This window comes from Camelus bactrianus, chromosome 21 (assembly GCF_048773025.1).
Source record: "Camelus bactrianus isolate YW-2024 breed Bactrian camel chromosome 21, ASM4877302v1, whole genome shotgun sequence".
NCBI lineage: Eukaryota > Metazoa > Chordata > Mammalia > Artiodactyla > Camelidae > Camelus > Camelus bactrianus.
Window position 1 is genome coordinate 3,782,602 of NC_133559.1, and position 20,970 is coordinate 3,803,571.

A 20,970-nucleotide genomic window follows, 5' to 3' on the forward strand; every position below is an offset into this window, starting at 1 on the left:
TGGATCCAGCGCTGTAGAATCACACAGTATCCGCTGGAGTGTGGTCGCACGCCCGCGCTCCGTGGGAGTTCCCGCTGGTGCCGTTTCACCACACACGAGCGCGGTGCGAGGAGGGGAGGGACATGTCCTTTTGGAAACTGGTTTGTAGATGAAGTGAGGCAGCTGAAGACTATGGGGAATCCAGGGAAATAAATGAGAACAACTTCAGCTCAACTTGGCAGAAGCTTTCTGGCGTCCTCTGCCTGCCCAGCGTTGTCCTGAATGCGGTGAGGCACAGGGTCTTGGAGGGAGCGATCCGTCCAGGCAGACAAGACTAACACGCAAGACACGCTGTGAATCCCTGTAACTGCTGCGCCTCATAATACAGCACATGCCGGGGTCTGTGACCCGCACACCTAGACTCGTTTAGGAGTGAAGGATTGCTACCAACCCTGATGCTCCAGCTTGGCTGGAGTGCTATACAACTCTGAGTGAGGACAGCTAGATTTCAAATAAGAATTGTTGGTTCAGTTTGGATTTCCCGGAGAGCACAGCCCACAGCAGACTGGCGTGTTAACACTGTGTTAGGGTGTACAGACCCAGGAGCCAGAGAGGGGGGCAAGGGTACAGAGGCAGGGACGGAGGCAGAGCCACTCAGAAGATGTGTTTATCAACTGGGCACGGCCAAGTGGGACTGGCTGCTCTGTCCAAAGGACTGCACCCTGGAGAAGCCCTGATAACCAGGCCTGGGACCCCCAGGGTAGTGGTGATGGTGGAGGAAGGGCTTCTGTCTCCCACCGCAGAGAGTTTGACCCTATGTTGCACGGATGCCCCGGCTCTGGCATAGGTGCTGAGCAGAGCTCTCCCCGTGTCAGAAGGGGAGCCCTGGAGGGGGAGGTCAGATGCACCCCTGTGGAGTTGGCCCACACCCACAGGCAGCTGCCGTAAGAGACAGGTAAGGCCGAAAGGATCTGAAGAGAGAAAAAGAAAACCATCTCCTGTACCCATTACCCTCCACTGCATGCTAGTCGCTGTCTTACCACCAGATCTCTCTGCAGTCAGATGCCCTGCCACTGAGACGCACCCCTGAGCCCAGATCTCCTCTCTCAGCCCCTGGGTCCTGGCACCATGTGGGGCACACAGCAGGCCCACACACCACATTTTTGTTGAATAAATTAATGCGAATGGGATGAATTTTGTTGAGTGAATGAATAAATGTTCACAGAGCCCTGAAACCGCTTATTACCTGTAGCTTCCTCCTCCTCCCACCATCCCCCACCCCATTTGTCACCTGTCACCATGTCCCAGTGGTGGGGGTTCTGTCTGTGTCCCCTCTCTTCATCCCTAGACCAGAAGGGAGCCTCCTAGGTAGTCGGCCTCCAGGGTCTTCCCTCTGCAGACCACTGCGTGCTGCTTCCTTTAGTCAAGCCGGAGAACCCCGCGGATCACCCCTCTCCCCAGAGGTCCAAAGGAACTCAATAGCCCCTTACCACTTAGAGTGAAAGGCACACTTTCAAGAATCCTCCTACCCCATGGTCTCATCTCCCCCTCGGCATTCCCCTCAGGGCTCCTCCCAGCTGCTGGAACAAACCATTCTCGACACAATAAAATCGTATTCATCTTTCACAGCTGGTTTCAAGTGGCACCTCCTCTTTGAAGCTTTTCCTGAGCTTTCCGTCTCCCGTGGTCCCCTCCTTGGTCTAAGCCAGCCCCACCGTGTATCTCCTGCTCCCCATCCTGAGCTCCTGCATCCCGAGCTCCTCCCTCCATCCTGAGCTGCTCCATCCTGAGCTCCTCCATCCCGAGCTCTGAGCTCCATCCTGAGCTCCTCCATCCCGAGCTCCTCCATTCTGGGCTGCTGCCTGCTGCTCTGGCATCATGCTCCTCCCCTCAGAGGTCTGAGCCTCTGAGGACAGGCTTCTCTCCCACCGATTTCCTTCTAAACCACCCAGACAGCGCCCGGCCCATGGCCCTGACCTGACGTGGAGCGGGCACCCTCCACACCCACCGCCCTGAGGGTGTGCAAGAGCTGGTGGGTGCGCGAGGTGACTGCCCCGCTCCCGCCGCCGCTCAGCCACTTCCAGACGCGCAGCTGGCGCACCACTGCCGCTGCGCAGGCGGCAGCCCGGACCCTGGGGTGGGGGCCTCCTGCTAATCTGATTCCATTTAAGGGTGGCTGTCAGAGCCCAAACAAAGAAAAATGTTCCCAGGCATGAGAACCACGGAAGCGAGGAGAAGCCGCCCTGGCAGCCACCCCAGGGGAACACCAAATTTAGCCCAAAGGTTGAATATAAACATAATTTAAATTTTCTAATTACAAAAATAACATGGCAACATTAAAATTGTTTAGAAAATAAGGAGATTTAAAGCCCAGATCTGCCAGATGGGCACAACGGGCTTTACTTTGGTTTGCTCCCTTCAGGTCTCTGTTCTTACGAACACTGGCTTGACGCGCTGTAGTCGGGGTGCACACACAATGCTGTACCTCGCCTGTTCACCCAAGGACATGTGACAAGCACTTGCGTGAAGCACCTGGAGAGAGAGGGATGAGAGTCTGGACCCCGTCTACCACCCCCTAGCTGGGAAGGAGCCCGAGGGCCTGCACCCCAAAGGGTGCTCGCCGCGCTGCTACCCCGCTCACCTCTTCAGCGGGGACCGTTTCGAGGGGAGGGAAGGGAAGTGGGAGCAGATACAGGAGGTTGAAATCTCACTAGGAAGTAAGTCCCTTGGCTTTTGCGGCCTCGGTGCAATAGAAGATGCTAAATGTTAATAGTTATGTTTATAAAACCATGAGATTCACCACTGTTTTTCAAGGACCCCCCCCCCAAAAAAAAAGATCCCAGATGCTTTTTCCAGCTGGACCCCTCAGGCACCTCTGGGCTGAGCCCCTTACCCCTGGCCACCAGATGCCAGGTGCCAGGGCCACCCCTGAATCTCAACACCGGTCACAAGATGTGTTCAGTGGTCTCTCTGCAAGCCCCCTTTAAAAGGGCCTTCCTGTCCTGTGTCCTGATAAACAGGACCAACTGGTGGTTCAGATAATACTTCTGTTTCTTCCCAGCCTTTGTTTCTTCCCCTAGGAAATGGCACCCATTTGCTGGTGAAGGACTGGGTGGTTCCTGGACCCTTTGTTTGGAGACAAAAATCATTTTTCCTCTTCCCAAGAGATATGATCCCAATCAAAGAGGCCAGTGAGAAGCTGCCCGCTGTCAGGGAACCTCAGAACTCAGCTTCCATGTCTGTACAATGCGGATGCACCGCACAGAAGGCCTCACCCACGAGGTCTTCACTCCTCTGAAAATGTAGCCCCTCTAAGGCCCAGGTCCGGTCTCTCCCCTTCTGTGTAGTTTTCCCATATGTGTCCTTCCTGGAGCTTTATCGTTCTTAGAATGGATAATCTCTGAACTCCCATTTAATTCTATTCTAATTGTTTCCTCTGTGTGGGTCAGTGTGATCATCTTAGGGAGACTGTGAGCGTCGGGAGGGGAAGTGCTGGAAGCATCCCTCAGCATCCCAGGTTCTCAAATACTGTGTATTCAACATAATAACAAAAATAATGAAGATGATGAAAACACTTATCGGGCAATGGCAGGCTGCTATTTCCCAGGCACTCCACCAAGCTCTTTGTGAACAGTATTTCATTTAACCACCTGTGAGGCAGGCATGTCTGGGTTCAATTTACAAATAAGGAAACCGAGCTTCAGAGGTTACGTGGCTTGCTGGGGTCCGGCTGTAAGTCAGCACCTGGGATCTTCACCCTTGCACGTCTGAGCCAGAGCTCTTTGCTCCGCTGACTAACTGACGGCAGGGCTCCCCCACCCCCAGCTCCGTCATCCTTCTCAGTAGCCACAGCTTGAAAGGAACACAAAGGAGAGAGAAATGTAGGGCCTGACTTTATTAGGACAAACCACACATGTTATTTCCTTTTCCCTTCCTGAAAGCCCCCTCATCAAGGTCTGACCTCAGAGAATTTCTAATCCAAGAACACTCATTTCAGAAAACAAATGCACTTCAGAGATGGAAGGAGAGTCTTCTTTGTTTCATTTTGGAGAGAGAGTCTTAATGCCAGTGCCAGACAGTAGATTAAAAGGTGTCCCCTCCAGGGACCTGGGATGACCAGTTCTTCCCTAAATGGCTTCTGAGTCGGTTTCCTCCAGCCGTCTACCCTCCCCCTTCTCTCCACCCACCAGTTACATCCAAGTATCAGCGGAGGGGCCCGGAGATGGACACGTGGGGCAGAGGCTGAGCCTCCCATGAGCCTTCAACCCCCTCTGCCCCGACCTCTTGTGTCTACCTGTTTAGGTTGACAGCACTGACAACAGTGAGGCTCGGCCCCTCTGCTGGGCATCTGGAGGAAAAGGCAGGACACAAGTGTCCCTAAGGTATCTTGTCCTCGTTTCAGGACCCCCTCCCCTTCACCCACCTTATCAGCGTACATATACATCCACAAACACACACGTGCATTTTAAAAAGCAATCATCTCCCTGTAAGTGTCAGCACCCAGTTCTGATCATCCTTCACCTTCAACCAAAATGGCAACCACCCGTTACGGACGCACTGCATAGAGAAGCCAGGCCAGCCTCCGGCAAGGCAGGGCTTTCCTGCTGTCCCCACTGCTCTTCGCAGTGTCTTGAGGAGCACCAGGGAGACACAGGAGTCCCTCTGCTCTTGCACAAGCACCCTGCCAAGAGAGCCGGAGATTCCCTGCTGCCTCCCCCGGGGAAGGAGTGATCTGGGGCCTCCACAGTTGTCATCACACTTCCTCTTGGCACTCTAAGTTGGCAGACAGCACGGGAATAAATAGGAAGGAAAAAGCATTTTCCAGTATTTTCTCTTCTTTTTTATTTTTATCTTCACAGCAGAATTATTTTTTCCCAAGGGGAATCTGAGAAGCACAATGCCCTCTTTGTTTTAATAAGAACTGGGACCACTCCACTGGCCTCCACGGCTGGTGGTCTGGTCAGATTCTGAGAGAGGGCGACAGCTTCTTGGGCATTCTGGTCAATAAGATTTTTAGGGGAGCGCTGGATGAACAGCCAAGGGAGGAAGGCAAGGGATGGTTTCTGTCACCAGGTTGAACTGTAACAGAGCTGCAGGACGGCATGTGGTGGCAGGAATTCCAGCGGAGTCGTGTGCACAGTGACTTCCCAGGGGAGATTTTCACCCCCGTGGGCTGGTTGTACACCTTGGCAGAAGGAAAGGCTTCAGATTCACCAAGGTGAGAAGTTTGCCAGAGGAAGATACCAAGGCACTTGTAAAGTTGAGGCTGCTGGTCAAGTTCAAGGACCTCTTTTTAAGTAAGACTGGGTAGAGGTAAGAGCAGCCAGTGGTGACCTCACCACCAAGCCAAGGCATGGTGCTAGGAGACCACAGATTCAAGAGCATTTCTAATGCAAGTTCCTTGATTCTTACTCCCATTGGCTGGGAACTTTGGGCTCCTTCGTTGCAGGAGGAAGGGTGACCAGGCCAAGGGAGCCACAGGGACTTGGAGAGCCCATCTGATCTGGGGCTGCTATGTAGGGAGTCACCCTGTCCCTCTGGATGTCCCTCCCAAGCCAGAATTGCCACGGTCCTCTTCCCTTCCTCCGTCCCATTCACCGAGTCACCTGAAAGGCTTCACTGAGTGTACTGGGTAGAGGATGGGGAAAGGACAGCAACCTGAGTGCGTAGCCACGTCTCTGACAGACCTCGCAAAGCCCTGGTCATACCTTCTGGAATAAATGAGCAATGCCATTGAGACCCAGGGCCCAGAAGGAGCAGAGCAGTGATGAGAATGGGAGAGCTGGGGTCAGAAGGGACACATCTTCCCTCTCTGAGCCTCGTTTGTTCCCAGCTGGTCCTGGTCCCCCCACCCTGGATGGTCACACTGATAGGTCATCTGACCTGGCCTTGCTGCTGGCCTTGCTGAGACGGCGTTTGTCGCTCTGGTAGCCATGGGGGAGGCGATGCCCCGGGGAGCCTCCGTTGGGTACCTCAGGCTTCTGGGCATATCGGATGTGAATGAAACCTTCTCCAGGGATCTGCTCCTGGCCTCGCACCTGCTCGGTGGCCAGGTTGTCTGTGTTCTGCTGGGAGGCCATCTTGTTACTGAATGGACTGAAAAATTTCCCCCCCGGGCCATTCTCCAGGCACTGATTGAAGTCGGGGGGTGGCGTGCAGCTCTGGACCATGCCAGCAGCAGGGCCGGGAAGCTGGCACTCAGCCATGCCCTGCCGGGACTTGACAAACTGCTGTCTGATCTTTTTCCAGCCCAAGTGGTAGAGTTCAGCAAGGCTGAGGAAAAGGGACAGTCCAGCCACAGCCAGCATAAAGACGATGAAGACGTTCTTCTCTGTGGGTCGGGACACATAACAGTTGACGGGATGGGGGCAGGGACTCCTGCGGCAGACATGCAGAGTGTCCAGGAAGATCCCATAGAGGAGGTACTGGCCCACAATGAAGGCCACCTCCATGGTGGTGCGGATCAGGATGCTGCAGACGTAGGTGTTGAGCAGGGTTCCCTGGAGGACGATCCTTCCATTCACTTCTTCCCAGCAGGACAGCTCTGTCTTCTCGGCCACTGGGTACTGGTAAGAGCCGGCGCCCGGAACCTCCTTGGCCCTCTCGGCCTCGCGTAGCTTCCGCTTCTCCTGCACGCGCACCGTGTGCATGGCGTGGCCCATGTACACCAGGGACGGTGTGGACACGAAGATGATCTGCAGCACCCAGTAGCGGATGTGCGAGATGGGGAAGGCTTGGTCGTAGCAGACGTTCTCGCAGCCGGGCTGAATCGTGTCACACTGGAAATCAGCCTGCTCGTCCCCCCAGGATGACTCGGCAGCCGTGCCCAGCACCAGCATGCGGAAAATGAAGAGGACGGTGAGCCAGACCTTGCCGATCACTGTGGAGTGCTTGTGCACTTCCTCCAGGAACTCGCCCAGGAAGCTCCAGTCACCCATCTTGGCCCAGGAGAAGACAGACACCAAGACTCCTGCAAAGGGGGCAGAGAGAAAGAGAGAAAAACAGAGGAATGCTTCTGCAGAAGTCTGGAAAATCCAGTCATACTGTGTAATTCCACCGATCCTGACCAATGTGTTCTTAAGAAAGCACAGCTTAGAATTCAGACTCACTTAAAAAGCTCTCTGCCTCCTCCCCCACCCCCAGCAAAAATAAAAAGGAAAGACTCAAAGTAGTCATGTCAGCAAGATTAGAGCACAGTTCCCTCACTTTAGCGGATCTAGACACCAGCTGAGGCGTGTGTGACAGTGGGGACTGTGTGCTGCTACCTGCAGAGACTCTGCTTCGGAGGTCCGGGATGGCCCCCCGGAATCTGGATTTGCTGCAAGCAACCTGGGCTATTCTGATGCAGGCGGTCCAAGAACCGCACCCGAGAAACACTGGAGAATTGGAAAGAGCACAGGATGGGGAGTCTGCAAATGCAACTCCGGACATTTACTCCACCGAGTCTGTTTCCTTGTCTGTAAAATGGGGGTGGAATAGCTACACCAGCGGATTCTGAGGGTTCTAGGAGAGGAGGTATGCGAGATGCTGAAAATCACAGCTCGTATGTTCTGTATGTTTGAATGGCTGTCAGGTGGCAGAATTAGGTGGAGGAGGAAAAATGAGGGTGGGAGCAGCAGGTCTGATCCCTCGGGAAGCATTTTCTACCAGTCAGAACCATCCAGCATGGACCAGCTCTGCTGGGAGGTGGCAAATAGAAACATGCTTGGTCACCCCAGCTAAAGGAGGGCAGGTGAGCTCAGGCTCCCCAGTGGGTAAGCAGCTGGCAGCGCCGAGCAGCACCTCGTGGCGGTGCAGCCGTGCCAGCCTGCAGCTCACCGGCCCTGCGTACAGGAGGCACCCACGCACGAACCTGCTCCCCTCACATCCAGGATACATGCTCCAAACCTTTAAGGCCCATACAGAACCTTCCCTCATCAGGTCCTTGCACGCGTCTTTGGCCTCGTTCCCTGCCTGTCCCTAGTTCTGTCCAGCCACGCCAAGTTTCAGAAGATCCCAAATGCCCTCCTCCCGGCCACCCCCTCCATGCTCCCTCACCCCTCACTGAATCCTATTTACCCCTCAAAACTGAACCCAGTCATTGCTTCTCCGGCCCTCCCTGCTTCCTCAAACTGAGTGTCTTCAGCTCTGTGGTGGCCCTGGGGACACTCAGTCCTCTCCTAGCTCTTGCCTGCCTTGTTTTGTGATCCTCTGCCTATCGGTGTCCTTCCAGTCGGAGCTCCTTAGGAACAGGGACTGTCTTGTCCTCTGCATGTCGTCATCTGGCCCAAAGAGGGTGCTTAGTAAGCCTTAGCTGAGTGAATGGAGGAGGGGATCGCGGGCACTGGTGTTTCCTGTCTGGCGGCAAGCCAACCCCCCGTTCCTTGCCGGCGTCCCAGTAGCAGGGTGAGCAGGCCCCTGTCGCTTTCTCAGCCCGTGCTGCGGGTAGTTCTGGTCTGTGAGGTGCGGAGAGGAGTCTCATTTGGAGGGGGTGCTCTAGACAATATTTTTCCATCCCCAGTCAACAGAGGGAACCTCGCTTAAAGTCCTCTTCACCCCACGACTTCCTGCCTCTGGACAGAAGTGATGAGCCAAGGTGTCTGAAGCCGCCCGGAGAATCCCAGACACACCAACCAGTGGCCGAGGCTTCCGAATCGGCTCTTCAGATCTCACCTGATGAGCAGGAAACGTCCCCGTGGCTTACGCCTTTAATCAGCCAGTGCTAATCAATAGGATGACTAAAGGAGAAAGAGGGAACCGAACACAGATATTCCCTTCCTGGAGTCAGAACCCTCAGACTCTGATGGGACCTTAGAGGCCGCCACATTCAAACCCCGGTGTGGCCCTGACTCCTACCCTCCCCTGGCTCCTGTCTTTATGCAGATGAGGGAGGACAGAGCAGGGGTGCCACACTTCACGGTCCACACTGCTTTGGCTTCTGAGTTGATACCTTGACAGAGACCAGCCTCCTGGCGCTGAATTCTCCCAGCCCCCTGCTCCTCAGCCCTGAGAGCACTCAGAGTCCCCGGGAATGAGAGTGTCCAAGGGTCCGTGAGAAGGGCCTTGTCTCTGCTCCCCTCCCTGTCAGAGACCCTTCCAGGTCTTGAGGCCTTTCCTCTGCTTTGTGATCAGACATCTACCCTTTTCCTCACGTGATGGAGGGGCCCCTCCCTAGCTTCCAAATGTGGAAAATTCTGGAGTGTTTGCCCAAAAGGAAAATGGCTGATTAGATAAGAGTTTGAATGGCCTGTCTTCTCTTCTGGGCACGTGCACAGTGTTCAGCACCTTCAGGGTCATCCCCACACACACAGAGACCAGGATGTGGTGAGTGTCAGAGAGAAGGGAGGGAGAGAAGCAGAGAGGTGGGGAGAGAAGAGGAGCAAAAAGAGGGGAATGACAAGGGGGAGCTGGAAATGGAGAGAAAGAGACTCTGTTGTAACAGTTAAGAGATGACAGTTTGGGGGTCAGCTAAATGCTGGTCAAATCCCTGTTAAGTTCTTCTGTGCAGCACAGGGAACTCTATTCAATATCTTGTAGTAACCTATAATGAAAAAGAATATGAAAGCAAATGTATGTATGTATACGTGTGACTGAAATATTACGCCGTACACCAGAAACTGACACGACGTTGTAAACTGACTAGACTTCAATAAATAAATGAGTAAGTAAGCAAATGAATAAACAAATAGATAATGTGGATGCCTGGCCGGGGTGAGGGGGTGGAACCCCTGGTAAGATCTGCTGAGCCTGGAGAAGTTACTGGAGCTGTGTCTCAATTTCCTCACCGGCTACGTGGATATTCTATTGCTTAGCTCATAGAGTGTCGTGAGGTGATACATCAGCACGGTGCTCAAAATACAAGAACAGGAAAAATAGCAAGGAAAGTGGTGGGAAAGAACAAGAATGGGAGCAGGAGAGAGAAGGAGAAAGTCGAAGGTGGAGAGATGTGCCTTACAAAGGAGCAGAGAGAAACAGATGGGAGAGCAGAAGGGGAGGAAGCCAGAGGGAATGAAAAATGGAAGTAAAACAAGAAGCAACGAGAAAGAGGGAAACACATGTCATATTCTTCCAGGATTTGGGGCGAGTCTTCCAAACTCTCCTCAATCCCCGAAGACTTTTTCCTTGGTCTCTGACTCTGTCACTCATTCCTTGCAAGTCCCCCAGGAAGTATAAAAATAGTTCCAGGCAAAGAATGTGACGCTTTGGTCTGGCTGCCAAGAGGCTTGACTGCTGACTCCCTCACTTGTGGTCCAAGGAACCCCACCTGGAAGAGGCAAAGCGCAGGACGAGGAAGGAACGTCGCAGAGGATCAGAAAGACGGACTGTCTTAGGAAGGACGCCTCACGGGGAGGGAACGAGAGAAACTAGCTGAAGTGTGGGGCGGGGCAGCCCCAAATCAGGGTAAAGACCTCTCATTTGTGACTTCCTGGGTAACTCAATCAAGGTCAGAGAAACCTAAAATTGCCAGCTGCTCAGCTTATCATAGGAAAGGCTGAAGTCAGTTTCCCAGCTACACTGGATCCCTTTGTGCCTCCCACAACCTCAGCCAAAGAAGCCTGCAGATTAGATCCTCAGTGAGTTTTCTGGGTGGATGGCATATAAAACACTTTTTGGATTATTATCCGTTTCTTGGCAGGAAGTAGATTAGGAGGGGCAGAGGAAGCTGCCCATGCCATGAATAAATTCTGCCAAATACAATGGTAATATACTCCACTGCTTTATCTGTGATCTTCACTGACTTCCTACCTTTTACAAAGTCCAAACTCGTTAACTTGCTCGAGACCGTCCACAGCACAGCCTCACCCCAGCTATTCCTGCCGCTCCCTTCACACTCAATGCTTCAGCTCCACAACTCCCCACACACGAGCGTATGGCCTACAGTTTCTCACCTCTCTATCTTGGCTCCTCATGTTCTCTCTGCTTATGATGTCATTCCCTTTCATTCATTCACTTCATACGTTTATTGAGCAGCTACCAGTTACCAGGCATCATTCTGTGATGGTGACACTGAAGATGCAGCAGTTAAAAGGCAAGGCGTCCTTGCCTTTGCTGGGCTTGGCTGCCTTTACTTCCCCTAATTAAGGGGCAGATGAAACACATACTTGCAGTAAAGTGTAATGTGTGTTAAGGAAACACAGGAGGCTCGGGGACATGTGGCAGGAGGTGGACCCTTGTTCAGGGCTGAGCCTGGGCCTTCATGGAGCCCTGGGTTCTACAGCCCTTTCCAGAAGGTAACAAATTCTGAAATCCCCAAGGCAAGGAGAGGCGGTCCCTAGAACCCGGAGAGGAACATCCCAACTCTGAATGTCCTTTTTTTACATTGAAGTATAGTTATCTGCAGTGTTGTGTTGATTTCTGGTGTACGGCATGATTCAGCTGCACACACACACACACAGAGACACATTCCTTTTCATATTATTTTTCGTTATAGGCTATTGCATGCATGTTCTTTATTCCCTGTCATACTCTGGGACAAAGGAAACCTTTGGAGAGGTCACCAGGGAACTTGTCTTGTAGTAGCATGGCACTTGGTAAGAGGGAAAGGGCCAAAGGAAAGGTTTTGTGCACAGTGACTAGGAATCATCTTGCTCCTTCAGCTCAGGGATTCTGTGGCTAGAAGCAAACGTCAGGTGTCCACGTGCCCAGCCCAGTGCTCCTCTCTATGCTGTCCCCGTGGCCTCCCTGTGCAGCCAGTGTTGTTACAGAAAACCCATTTAGAGCGACCCGAATTAACAGAAGCTCATAGCCAGGGCCTCTTCTGCTGACCCCACAGATTGAGGTGGAAGTAAGGCGTGATCTCAGTCCTCCGACGTCTCCTGAACTTTGAAGACTCCAAATTACCATCCCGCAGGGAGGATCCACTCCCACACTGGCTCATACACTGTCTTACACTTGTTCTCCAAGAGCTTCTGGTCTGTCAGCCAACCGGCAAGTAGTTTTTTTCAGCGCCTACTATGTGCTCCCACTGTTCTGGGTACTGAAGGTAATACCCAAGAGGGACCGGGCCTGGCATATACTAGGCACTCAGTGATATCTGCTGAAATAATAAAATCAGGCATGACACCTGCCCTCGAGGATTTCGCAACGTCTGCCCTCGGACGGGCAGTAGACGTCTCAAAGTCCACAGCCCTGTCTTCTGCTTTATATTTTCATGGTATCAGGTTGTCTCAGTGCGTAAGTGTTTTCTTAATGATTGGGAAGAAGTTTGGTCTGGCAGTAAGACTGCACGACTCCGACACAGCCCCGCAGTAGGGCGGGGAGTGTGAGACACCACACTCGGCCGTCACCGTGCTCGGAACAGTCCTTCAGTAGTGGCTGCAGGTAAACTGGGTGGGCTGCAGGCGACAGGGACCACCAGCACGCAGCTGAAACTGCCCCCTCGTCCCTCCTCGTCTTCCCGAGCATGAAGAGGTGTTGCGAGTGAGCCAGAAGCTACGATGGGGATGCCTTGAAAATTCACTTCCTTCTGTTGGCTCTAGTTCTGTCCTCTGGAGCCACACATAACAGCTGTTCTAGTATACTATTTGACAACAACTTCTGTGTTCTCCCAAGTCGGCAGCTGGGCCTCGGGCTGGACTGTAAAGCCACTAGGGTTTCACGCGCACAGAAGCGTTTGCTCTACCAGCCACGTATTCTCTCCAGCTCAACCCCGAGCTCCTTGCAGACCAGCCCCACATCCGTTCATGAGCGACCCTCCGCCCTGAAGTCCCCCTACCCTCTCTTTCCCCTCAGTGCTTAACACCTTGCCCAGCACCTGCCAGCTGCTTGATGTACTTTTTAGCTAGAACAACAACGGGTGGATGACGGCATTTAGATCACTCCGAGCACCTAATGCCACAGAGGCACCTCCCTGGGCGCTGGCCTGGAGGCACCTGCACGACGCGGTGCCCGCGAGCCCCAGGGAGACGAGAGCCGCAGAGCCCTCCCGTGCCCCGAGCAAGCCCTCCGCCAGGCGGGGCAGAGGCCTGGCCGCCGCGGCCGGTCCGCCTCGGCCCCCTCCCCGCAGCTCCCGCGGGAGCTCACCCGACGTTGTCAAAATTAGATTTTAAGACCATTCTGCACAGTCTGTGTCTAATTCTGGACAATGACACATGTTCTGGAGACTATCAAACAGATCTCTGGTTCTCCGTAAAGACTGTTATTCATACTAACAGTACCCATCCCCCGGGCCGTGCTGGGCTCCTTGCACCGCCCAGCGGGCTGCGGCAAGCGCGGGGCTCCCGCGCTTCCCAGCGCCGGCGGCTCCGCCGCAGAAGGCCCCGGGGCCCCGCCTGCAGGGCGCCTCAGCGTGGCCGGCGTCCCAGCCGCTGGCCAGTCCCGAAAGTGTCTGCTGAGCTCCTGGGCCCCAGCAGGCGTCCGAGCACCAACTACACCCGTCGTCTCAGGGTTCCTCTGTAGCTTATTCGTTAATGTATATTTTTCAAATTCTCCCTCACCCCAGTGGTTTTACCCTAGAAGGGACAGAGGCAGAACTGCGGGGCAGAGTGGTCTCGGCCCTCGGCTGCCTCATTCATCTTCATCGTCCTGGGAGAGTCTCCGCTCCGTGTTCCAGTTTACCCAGAGTTACACAAGAAGAGAACCTGAAGCCTGGCGGTAATAATTATAAGAAAACCTAACACTTGTTGGGACCTTTCTGCGTGCTAGACACGCCACAAGTTTCTCGATATATATCTTCCCATTTGCGTCCCACACCAACCCGAGGACGGAGGGGCTGGCCCCGCGCCTCTTCTCTGGGCTCAGAGAGGCTGTCGTGAGCAAGACCACTTGAGGGCGACTTGCCAGCGAGCGGTGAAGTTGGCATCAAACCCAGCTCCTGCCTTTTCTGACAGCGATGCCCCTGCCTGAAGAGCTGGGTTAGATTCTGTCTAAGTCGCCTTCAGCGCCTCTCTGACTCGTCCAAGGCTGGCCTCTCACGTAAAGTGACCGCCGCAGGGCGTCTGTGAGATAACTGCTAGAACAGGGAGCTGATCTGTGAGTGTCTGGGGGCAATTCTTACATTTAGAATATTCATTCTTTTCCTCCTTGAGGTTTGGGGTGGCTCCTTCAGCCTCAGGGAAACGACCAGATGTGTGATGGAGCCACAGCCACCGAGTCAGGCAGTGTGGGCAGCTTTCTCAGAACTAGAAGTCCAGCCGGGGGGTCTGCACCCCTGAACCTTGATCCCTGCAGAGGGGAGAGGGAGCCCGAGAGGAGAGAGGGAGACAGATGGGGGAGATCAAGAGTCACTTTAGTCTTCCTCCTCCTCCAGCCAAGGGCAGATGATTAACTCCTCTTTAAATGTAATTATTTCGTTCTGGCAAGGACAGAGCAGTCCACACAGAGATCCTGCCGGCGGACAGTTGTTTCAAAGCCAAAGAGGTAGAAGGGAGCAGGCAGAGTGGAGACAGAGAATTATGCTAGGATAAGTAATTTTCTTCTTAAGATGTTAGAAGAAATATTTACAAGGAGTGGATGGGAGGGGGTGGCAAGCGGAGATATTCAATTACAATGAAATATTGGGAGAGTATTCGTTACCTTGAAGGGGCTCCTTAACACGCATGCAGTTATTAATGAAAATTATATTTATGAAATGCTTTACTGCCAATATCTTGTCATTGATTCATAGCACAGGAGAGCTGAAGGGCTTTAGAGATTAGTCAGACTCAACCCCTCATTTCTGTACAGGAAGACGAGGGGCCGGGAAGTCACGTAACGGTAGGAACATCATCAATGCGCTGAGCGCTTTCCAAGCCGGCGGCGTGCCGCAGCTGTACTTCCTACCCCTGACGTGACGTTAACGTTACTTCCCGACCCTGGTGGTGGGACCCTGGTGGGGCTGCCGTATCCCACTGCACAGCGGAGAGAACCGCAGCTTGGAGGTTTGATTGCTTCTGCAAAGTCACACAGGTAGCAAATGCTGCCTAAGGGACTTGAACCTGGTCAGCCTGATGCCAAGGCCCGCCTTCTCTCTGTGTCTCTAAAAGGGAAAGGAAAGCAAAGAGGCCCCGAGGACTGCCAGGACTGCCAACTGGTGACAACCCTGTGCCCAGAGCGCCCACGTCTTAACTCCCCGAGGAGGGCTTTTCCCACTTTCCCAAAAGAGGCCGGGGCTTTCCTCTCTGCCTCTGGCTGGTTGGCCAGCCACCCCTTGCATATGCTGTTCCTAGAATTAATGATTGCATCGAGGCCCTCGGCCCCCAGCAGTCAGGATTCCCAGACTCCCCAGCATCTGCCACCATTTGGCCGGAATTCACATATAGAAAGTTATTTCCTTTTTTAGCCAGTAAGTGCTCTTGGCTGCAGCAGTGGCTCCTGCCGGTTCTCGGCTGGCCAGATGACAGGCGCAGGCGCGCCACCCGTGTCAGATCACAACAAGAGCCCTGGGGACAGAAACAGTTAGGTGGTGGGGCTCCTGGTTCCTGAGGAACCTGCCTCCATCGCGCTCTGGTTGTATGACCATAGGCAAGTCACAGCCTCTCAGTTTCCTCCTCATCTAAAAGAGGTGGTGTTTACTCAGGGACTGAAATAGCACGTGAGTAGGTGGAAGCGTCTAGAACACTCTGGCACATAGTAGACACTCAATTATGTTAGTTCCTTCTTTTCTTTTTCTGCCACTTCCAGTCAAAACTCCTCCCAAACATGATCCAGCTGTCAGCTCGATGCAGCATTTGAGAGGCCGCCGGCTGCTGGGAGGGACCCAGGGGCACCTGCCACGTGCCACCGGCTGGGGGCGGGGGCGAGCAGAGTGGGGGGAGGTGGGAAGGATAGTAACTGGACTATGAATCAGTTACTGCACTAGGCATGGAGAGGAGAGGCCGGGGTGGCGAGGACGGGAGGGCTGGGGTCCCGCTACAGTCGGGCCCCTCTCGGTCTTCTAATCGGACCAGTCTGCTCCCGAACCTTCCTGTGACTCAGGCGCTGGGGCCTGGAGATGGACTCTGTACGTGTCCACATTATAAACTGTGTGCCTCGTGTGACTCCTTCCCTCTGTGGAGCCACAGCTCCATGGAGTCGGGTCCCTAGTCCAAGGGCACATCCACCAGGGTAGGCTGGAAGCTGGCTCAGTTCTACTCAGAAGAGAAATAGGAGGTTGTCTGCTCTGTGATCCAAGGAGAAGAGGCGTCCTGACCCCAACCACATCTGCCCTCTCTGGGAGTTCTGAATCATGAAGACACTCTTTCTGGTTCCAGCTATCTCTTTGTGACTCTAGACCAGACACTCCCCCTCCCTGAGCCCCCACCCACTTGTGTGTAAAACAAAGTGGTCGAGCTGGCGGGGTGCTCAGGCCCTTCCTTCCAGCTCTCAGGTGGAACATCTGGGGAGGTTGCGACTCACCCAGTTGTCATAGTACAGCGAATTAGGGGCAAAGCCAAGAGGCAAATCCAGGTTTTCTGACTCCCAGCTTAGAGGTCAGCATAAGTCATCCCAGAAAAAAGAAAATCTGTGGTCATAAAAACCAAGCAGTACCCTCTCGGAATTTCACATCGGGGGAGCCTTCGCGGCGGAAAGTCCTTTGCATCAATGAGACTCAATTCCAAGGGACCTGGGCTGAGGGCCAGGTGGCCCGGACTCTGCTCGGTTACTCTGTTGTTCTTTGAGCACCTACTATGTGACGGCCATTTAAAATGCATTGTCTTATCTAATCTTCATAAAACTTTGCAAGGAAGGTATTTATTAATCTCTTTAGCAGAAGAAGAGACTGAGGATCAGAGACACGAAATAATTTCCCCCAGGTTTACGCAGCTGAACCTCTAACCCGAACGTGAGTCCAGGTGCCCAGGCCCTGCCTGCTGCCTGGGCCCTGAATCCGATAAACTCCAGGATCCCTCGGCAGTATTTCAAGACCTCTGACTCTGAGGCCTCCTGACCCCCTTTCCTTACGAAGGTGAGTGGACTATTAAAGGCTGAATCTGTCTTGCCCACGACTTGCTGATTCACAAAGCGGAGTCAAGCTGTCATTTGCCAGGAGCCAGCAGCTTCTGACCATAGAACAGGAGTCAGCCTAGGGGACCGGAGCTTTCCTGGAAAAGCGGGCATCTCTGCCTTTGGGTCAGTTCAACCCTTGAGCCCGGGTGGGGCCAGCTCACCCCCGGGGGGCGAGGTCTTTCCTGGGACAGAGGGCAGAGCCTGGGCCGCAGGTCTCCCTGGCCCTGGGGGGGTCGGCAAGTCTTCTAGCTCTTGTCCCTACTGAGCCACACAGACAGTCTCCCTGTCCTGTTTTAACTGGCTGGGCCCAGAGGTGGGATGAGTCAGCACCGAAGAGGCCAGGCTGCACGGTGGTAGCCCAGAACCTTCCCCTGCCTGTGCCCCGCATCCCCAGCAGCCAGCGGAAGTGAGGAGGGGCAGGTGGGCAGGTGGTGTCCCTGCCGGAAGACAGGACCGCAGACATGTGTACTTGCAAGAAGCAGGGAGGCTTGGGGAGAAACAGAAGCTCAGAACACAGCGGCGAGGACGGCAGGCAGAAGGGACCGAGGTGAGAGTGCACAGAGCGGGGTGTCCTCCCAGCTGAACTGGCCCAAAGCACGGTGTCGCCTCCAACAAGTCACGTCCCTCTTCTAGGCTGGGTTTGCCTTATCTGTCAAAGAAGAGGTTGGCTGGCATTCTGGAAACCTCCTCCAGTTCTAACGGCCTAGAGCTCTGGGGCAGCACCTGGAGGGGGCGGGAGGTAGGCAGCTGGAGGTAAGAATGGCGACCAGTCTCAACAGCCCAGCAAGAACATCTCTGGGGAGGCAGCGGCCAAGCAGGGCAGCACGACAGCGTTACTGCCGTGACTCTGAACTTCATCTGTGCGGGAGAGGGGGTGCCCGTCCCGGGGGTGCCTGCCACGCATGCTGTGGTCGCTGGGACTGCTCCCTGGCAGCTGCTGAGAGAGGGAAAGGCTTGGAAGGACAGCGAGGGGGCCAGACTCCCAACAGCAATGCCGCCCCCGGGGAGCCTGGCAGGAGGGTGGAAAGTTCAGAACTGTCCCTGGAGAGCTGTGAGTCAGGGGCTGGGCTGGGCTGTGACCCAGGGTCACTGGGTGGAAGAGATGGAGCCCCCTTGGCCGGAGGATGTGAGTCCGGCTGGGGTGCCTCTGAACGCCAGCTGGCGCCCCCAGCCAAGAGCCCTCCATGCCAGGCAGGTGCAGGCGGCCTCGGCCTCTCCTCTGTTCCGTGTGGCTGGGCTTCTCCCAGGCCCCCCGCCTGCCTGCCTGCCCCGTGCTCCCCACACCACCCGTCCTTCTCTCAGGCCAGTCGGACCCAGTGGGCCCAAGCCAGGTTCGCCAAACAGTCCAGGAAGATGCTGAGAACTCAGAATCGGGAGTCCCTCCATTATGAGGGGGTGCGAGAGGCGGGATAAGGGGAACACTGAACAAAGGCTGTGATCCTGCGTCAAGCTTCCTTTTCAGTGGTTCTGAGCTGTGCTGGCGCCTGAGGAGCCTCAGCCTTGTACAAGGTCACTGCTGACAGAACCAGAGGGCTCCTGCTACTTCGTGCTTTTCATCTGATAGATGAGGAAACGGAGGCCCAGAAGGGGGGACTGTCTAGCCCCAGGTCACACAGCCCCTGGGTGCACCGGAACCCAGGTCCCTCGGCCCCTGAGTCCGGCGTCTTTTACCACAAGCTCAGCAGAGAGAGTGAGGCGCTGACAGAGACCTTCCTGCCCTGCGCCCGGGAGGAAGGAGCCCTGCGCCGTCTGGGTCCCTCTTTCGGGCATCCTCGCAGGGTCTCACCAGCCTCTTTTCTCCAACAGTGAGTGGCCAGATCGCTCACATGTGCAGTGCGACGTGACACGCTGCAGGAATATTTTTAAACCATCCAACATGCCTTAGGGGGAAAAAAATCAAAACATTCTCCTAGATGCTGTGGAAAGCATTTCAGAAAAGATTCCAAGCCCAGAGGAAGCATCATAAAACAGTGATGGTTTTGGTTTTTAAAGGGCCAATTCCATCTTAGCAGAAATGCTTGGAAATGGACTGGTGTCCTGTTCGTGAGATGCCCCTGGAGTGCAGTGACTCCGTGAGAGGTGGACGGACCGCAAGGGCCGTGCTCTCATGTTTCCACAGCTCCTTCTAAACCAAGTGAGCGGTTCATCTGCTGCTTCATACGCCTCCCCTTTAATATTCCCAGACCTCATCCGTCACAGGGAACGGTGAGAGGCGTAGGGAATAAATCCACAGGTGCAGAGAAAGCTTTGCTGTTACCCAGCCTGGAATTCAAGGCTTTCTCTCTGGCTCTTTCGCATCAACCGGTGGTTTTATCTCTTAAAATTCAAGTTTCCCCTTACCTTCCTCTCTCCCTCCTGCCTGGAGTTTCCGTCGGCTCCGTGGCCCTCTGGCTCCTCGTCCCCAGCTGCCCACTCCTCCTGCTCTTGAGCCTGTCAGTTGCTCCTCTTCCACCCTCTTTTCAATCGTATCTGTCACCCTCCCTCCGCCCACTCCTTCCTACTCTTTCTCTCTCCTCCCCCTTCCCCCTCGGGATCCCTCCCTCCCCCGCCCCTCTTTTGTGCTCTTAGAATCTTGGCTCACTTAAAAAGTTTTCTCCCCCTACCTCCTTGCAGCCTCTCCTCACCACGCTCCCCCGCAGGGGACCGAGCCCGAGCCCTCCCGCCCCCGCAGCCCTCCCCCGGTCCTCTCCCTCCGACCGCCTCCCTCGGCTTCGCCTGCCCACCCTCTGCCGAGCCTCCTCGGGCTCCTCAGCCCAGGGCTGTCCTGGGGCATCAGCAGGGACATGGGCACGACCCGGGAGATCCCTCTTCCCCATCCTTTTCCCGTCATCAGGAAAAAGAGTGCTCGTTCATGGAACAAGTCTTCGGGGGATTTCTGCCGTGTCCACATCCGTGAGCTGAGCGCTGGCTAGCGCAGAAAACACGGTCTCACAAGTCACCACCACGAGCACCCAGAACAGACACCGAGGGTGACCCGGAAGCTGCAGAGGACAGGGAGAAGGCGTCCCCGCCGCCCAGGACCGCACTCGCCCCCCTCCTCCTGTGAGCCAGGCCCCGGGCTAGCGCTGAGACACACAGGGACACACCATTGTTATTGTACATAATCAGTCCAGGGTCCAGCTCTACAAGGTGGCCTTTCTACGTTTCACATCTGAGGAAACTGAGGTTCAGAGAAAGCAAGTCAAGTGACCACGGAGACCCTGTGAGGCAGTGGGAGAGGCCAGATTAGAAGGCTTCCCTCTTCACTCTTTCCACCAAAGCATGCGGGTCTCCTGGCTGGAACTGGGCCGATGGAAGTGAGGCTGTCCCTTGTTAGATCGCACAGCACAGCAAGTTCTGTGAGGCGTCTGTTCCGCCAAGTCCCCTCTTCTCAACTCCGTACCTTTCGTGCTTAGCCATGGACCCAGTGGAGCCTGAGAAATGTCAACGGCAGAGGTTACCACGAGCGGACCAAAACCACACCAACCAGTGACCAAAAGCCCACAGACTGTGAGTGCCAGAAAAAGTCCCCAGAGATCGTCTGGGACAGCCAGGAAAACTGAGGCCCCAAGACTCAAGGCCGCTTGTCGATGTCGCACACAGTAAAGCAGGTGGCTGAGGCAGGACCAGAACCCAGAGCCACTCCTTCGCTCCCATCCTCACCTTCACATATAGCACCACTCACAAATACTCCATCTTGCAAAACTATTTGTTTCTTTAGTGAGTAATATTTTTTCATGGGTGAATCAGCTTAGAATCAGCAAGAGGGGAAAGGACACGGGGTCAAATTTCCTGTGTCCAGGGAGGCAGCAGCCCTGTTGAAAGCAAACCCAGGACTCTTGAAGCCTTAGCCAGCATTCCCCCAGCCTTTTCCTCCGTAACCTCAGAGCACATGCTGGGGCCAGCCCGTCTGGGTCCGAACCCTGACTCTACCACTTACTAGCTGTTTTTGACATTTGGCAAGTTAACATAAACTCTCTACCTCTCAGTTCCCTCAACTGTAAATTGGGGATAAGAATAACTACCTCCTATGATTGTCATGAGGGCTAACGAGTGCGTGTGAGGCACGTGGGGGAACAGCGTCTGGTACGTGGTAAGTGCTGTGGATGTGACTGCAAAATACAGTGC

General features: G+C 54.6%; 1 protein-coding gene across 2 annotated transcripts; it reads right to left on the reverse strand.

Moving 5' to 3' along the window:
- Positions 1-3,859: 3,859 nt before the first annotated feature.
- GJA5 (gap junction protein alpha 5) lies at positions 3,860-19,347 on the reverse strand. 2 transcript variants are annotated; one of them, XM_045505232.2, is made up of 3 exons: positions 19,204-19,334; positions 13,955-14,121; positions 3,860-6,949 (listed from the first exon to the last, which is right to left on the reverse strand). In XM_045505232.2, the coding sequence occupies exon 3, from the start codon at positions 6,915-6,917 to the stop codon at positions 5,841-5,843; it is 1,077 nt and encodes a 358-aa protein (XP_045361188.1). In that variant the 5' UTR covers positions 6,918-6,949; positions 13,955-14,121; positions 19,204-19,334; the 3' UTR covers positions 3,860-5,840. The 2 variants fall into 2 exon arrangements, with proteins under 2 accessions (XP_045361188.1, XP_010966513.1); XM_010968211.3 differs by lacking the exon at positions 13,955-14,121 and having other exon boundaries at positions 19,204-19,347.
- Positions 19,348-20,970: the final 1,623 nt, after the last annotated feature.

Coding starts and splice junctions, on each gene's coding strand:
- GJA5 (XM_010968211.3), bottom strand. CDS start 6,917: ATGGGTGACTGGAGCTTCCTGGGCGAGTTCCTGGAGGAAGTGCACAAG.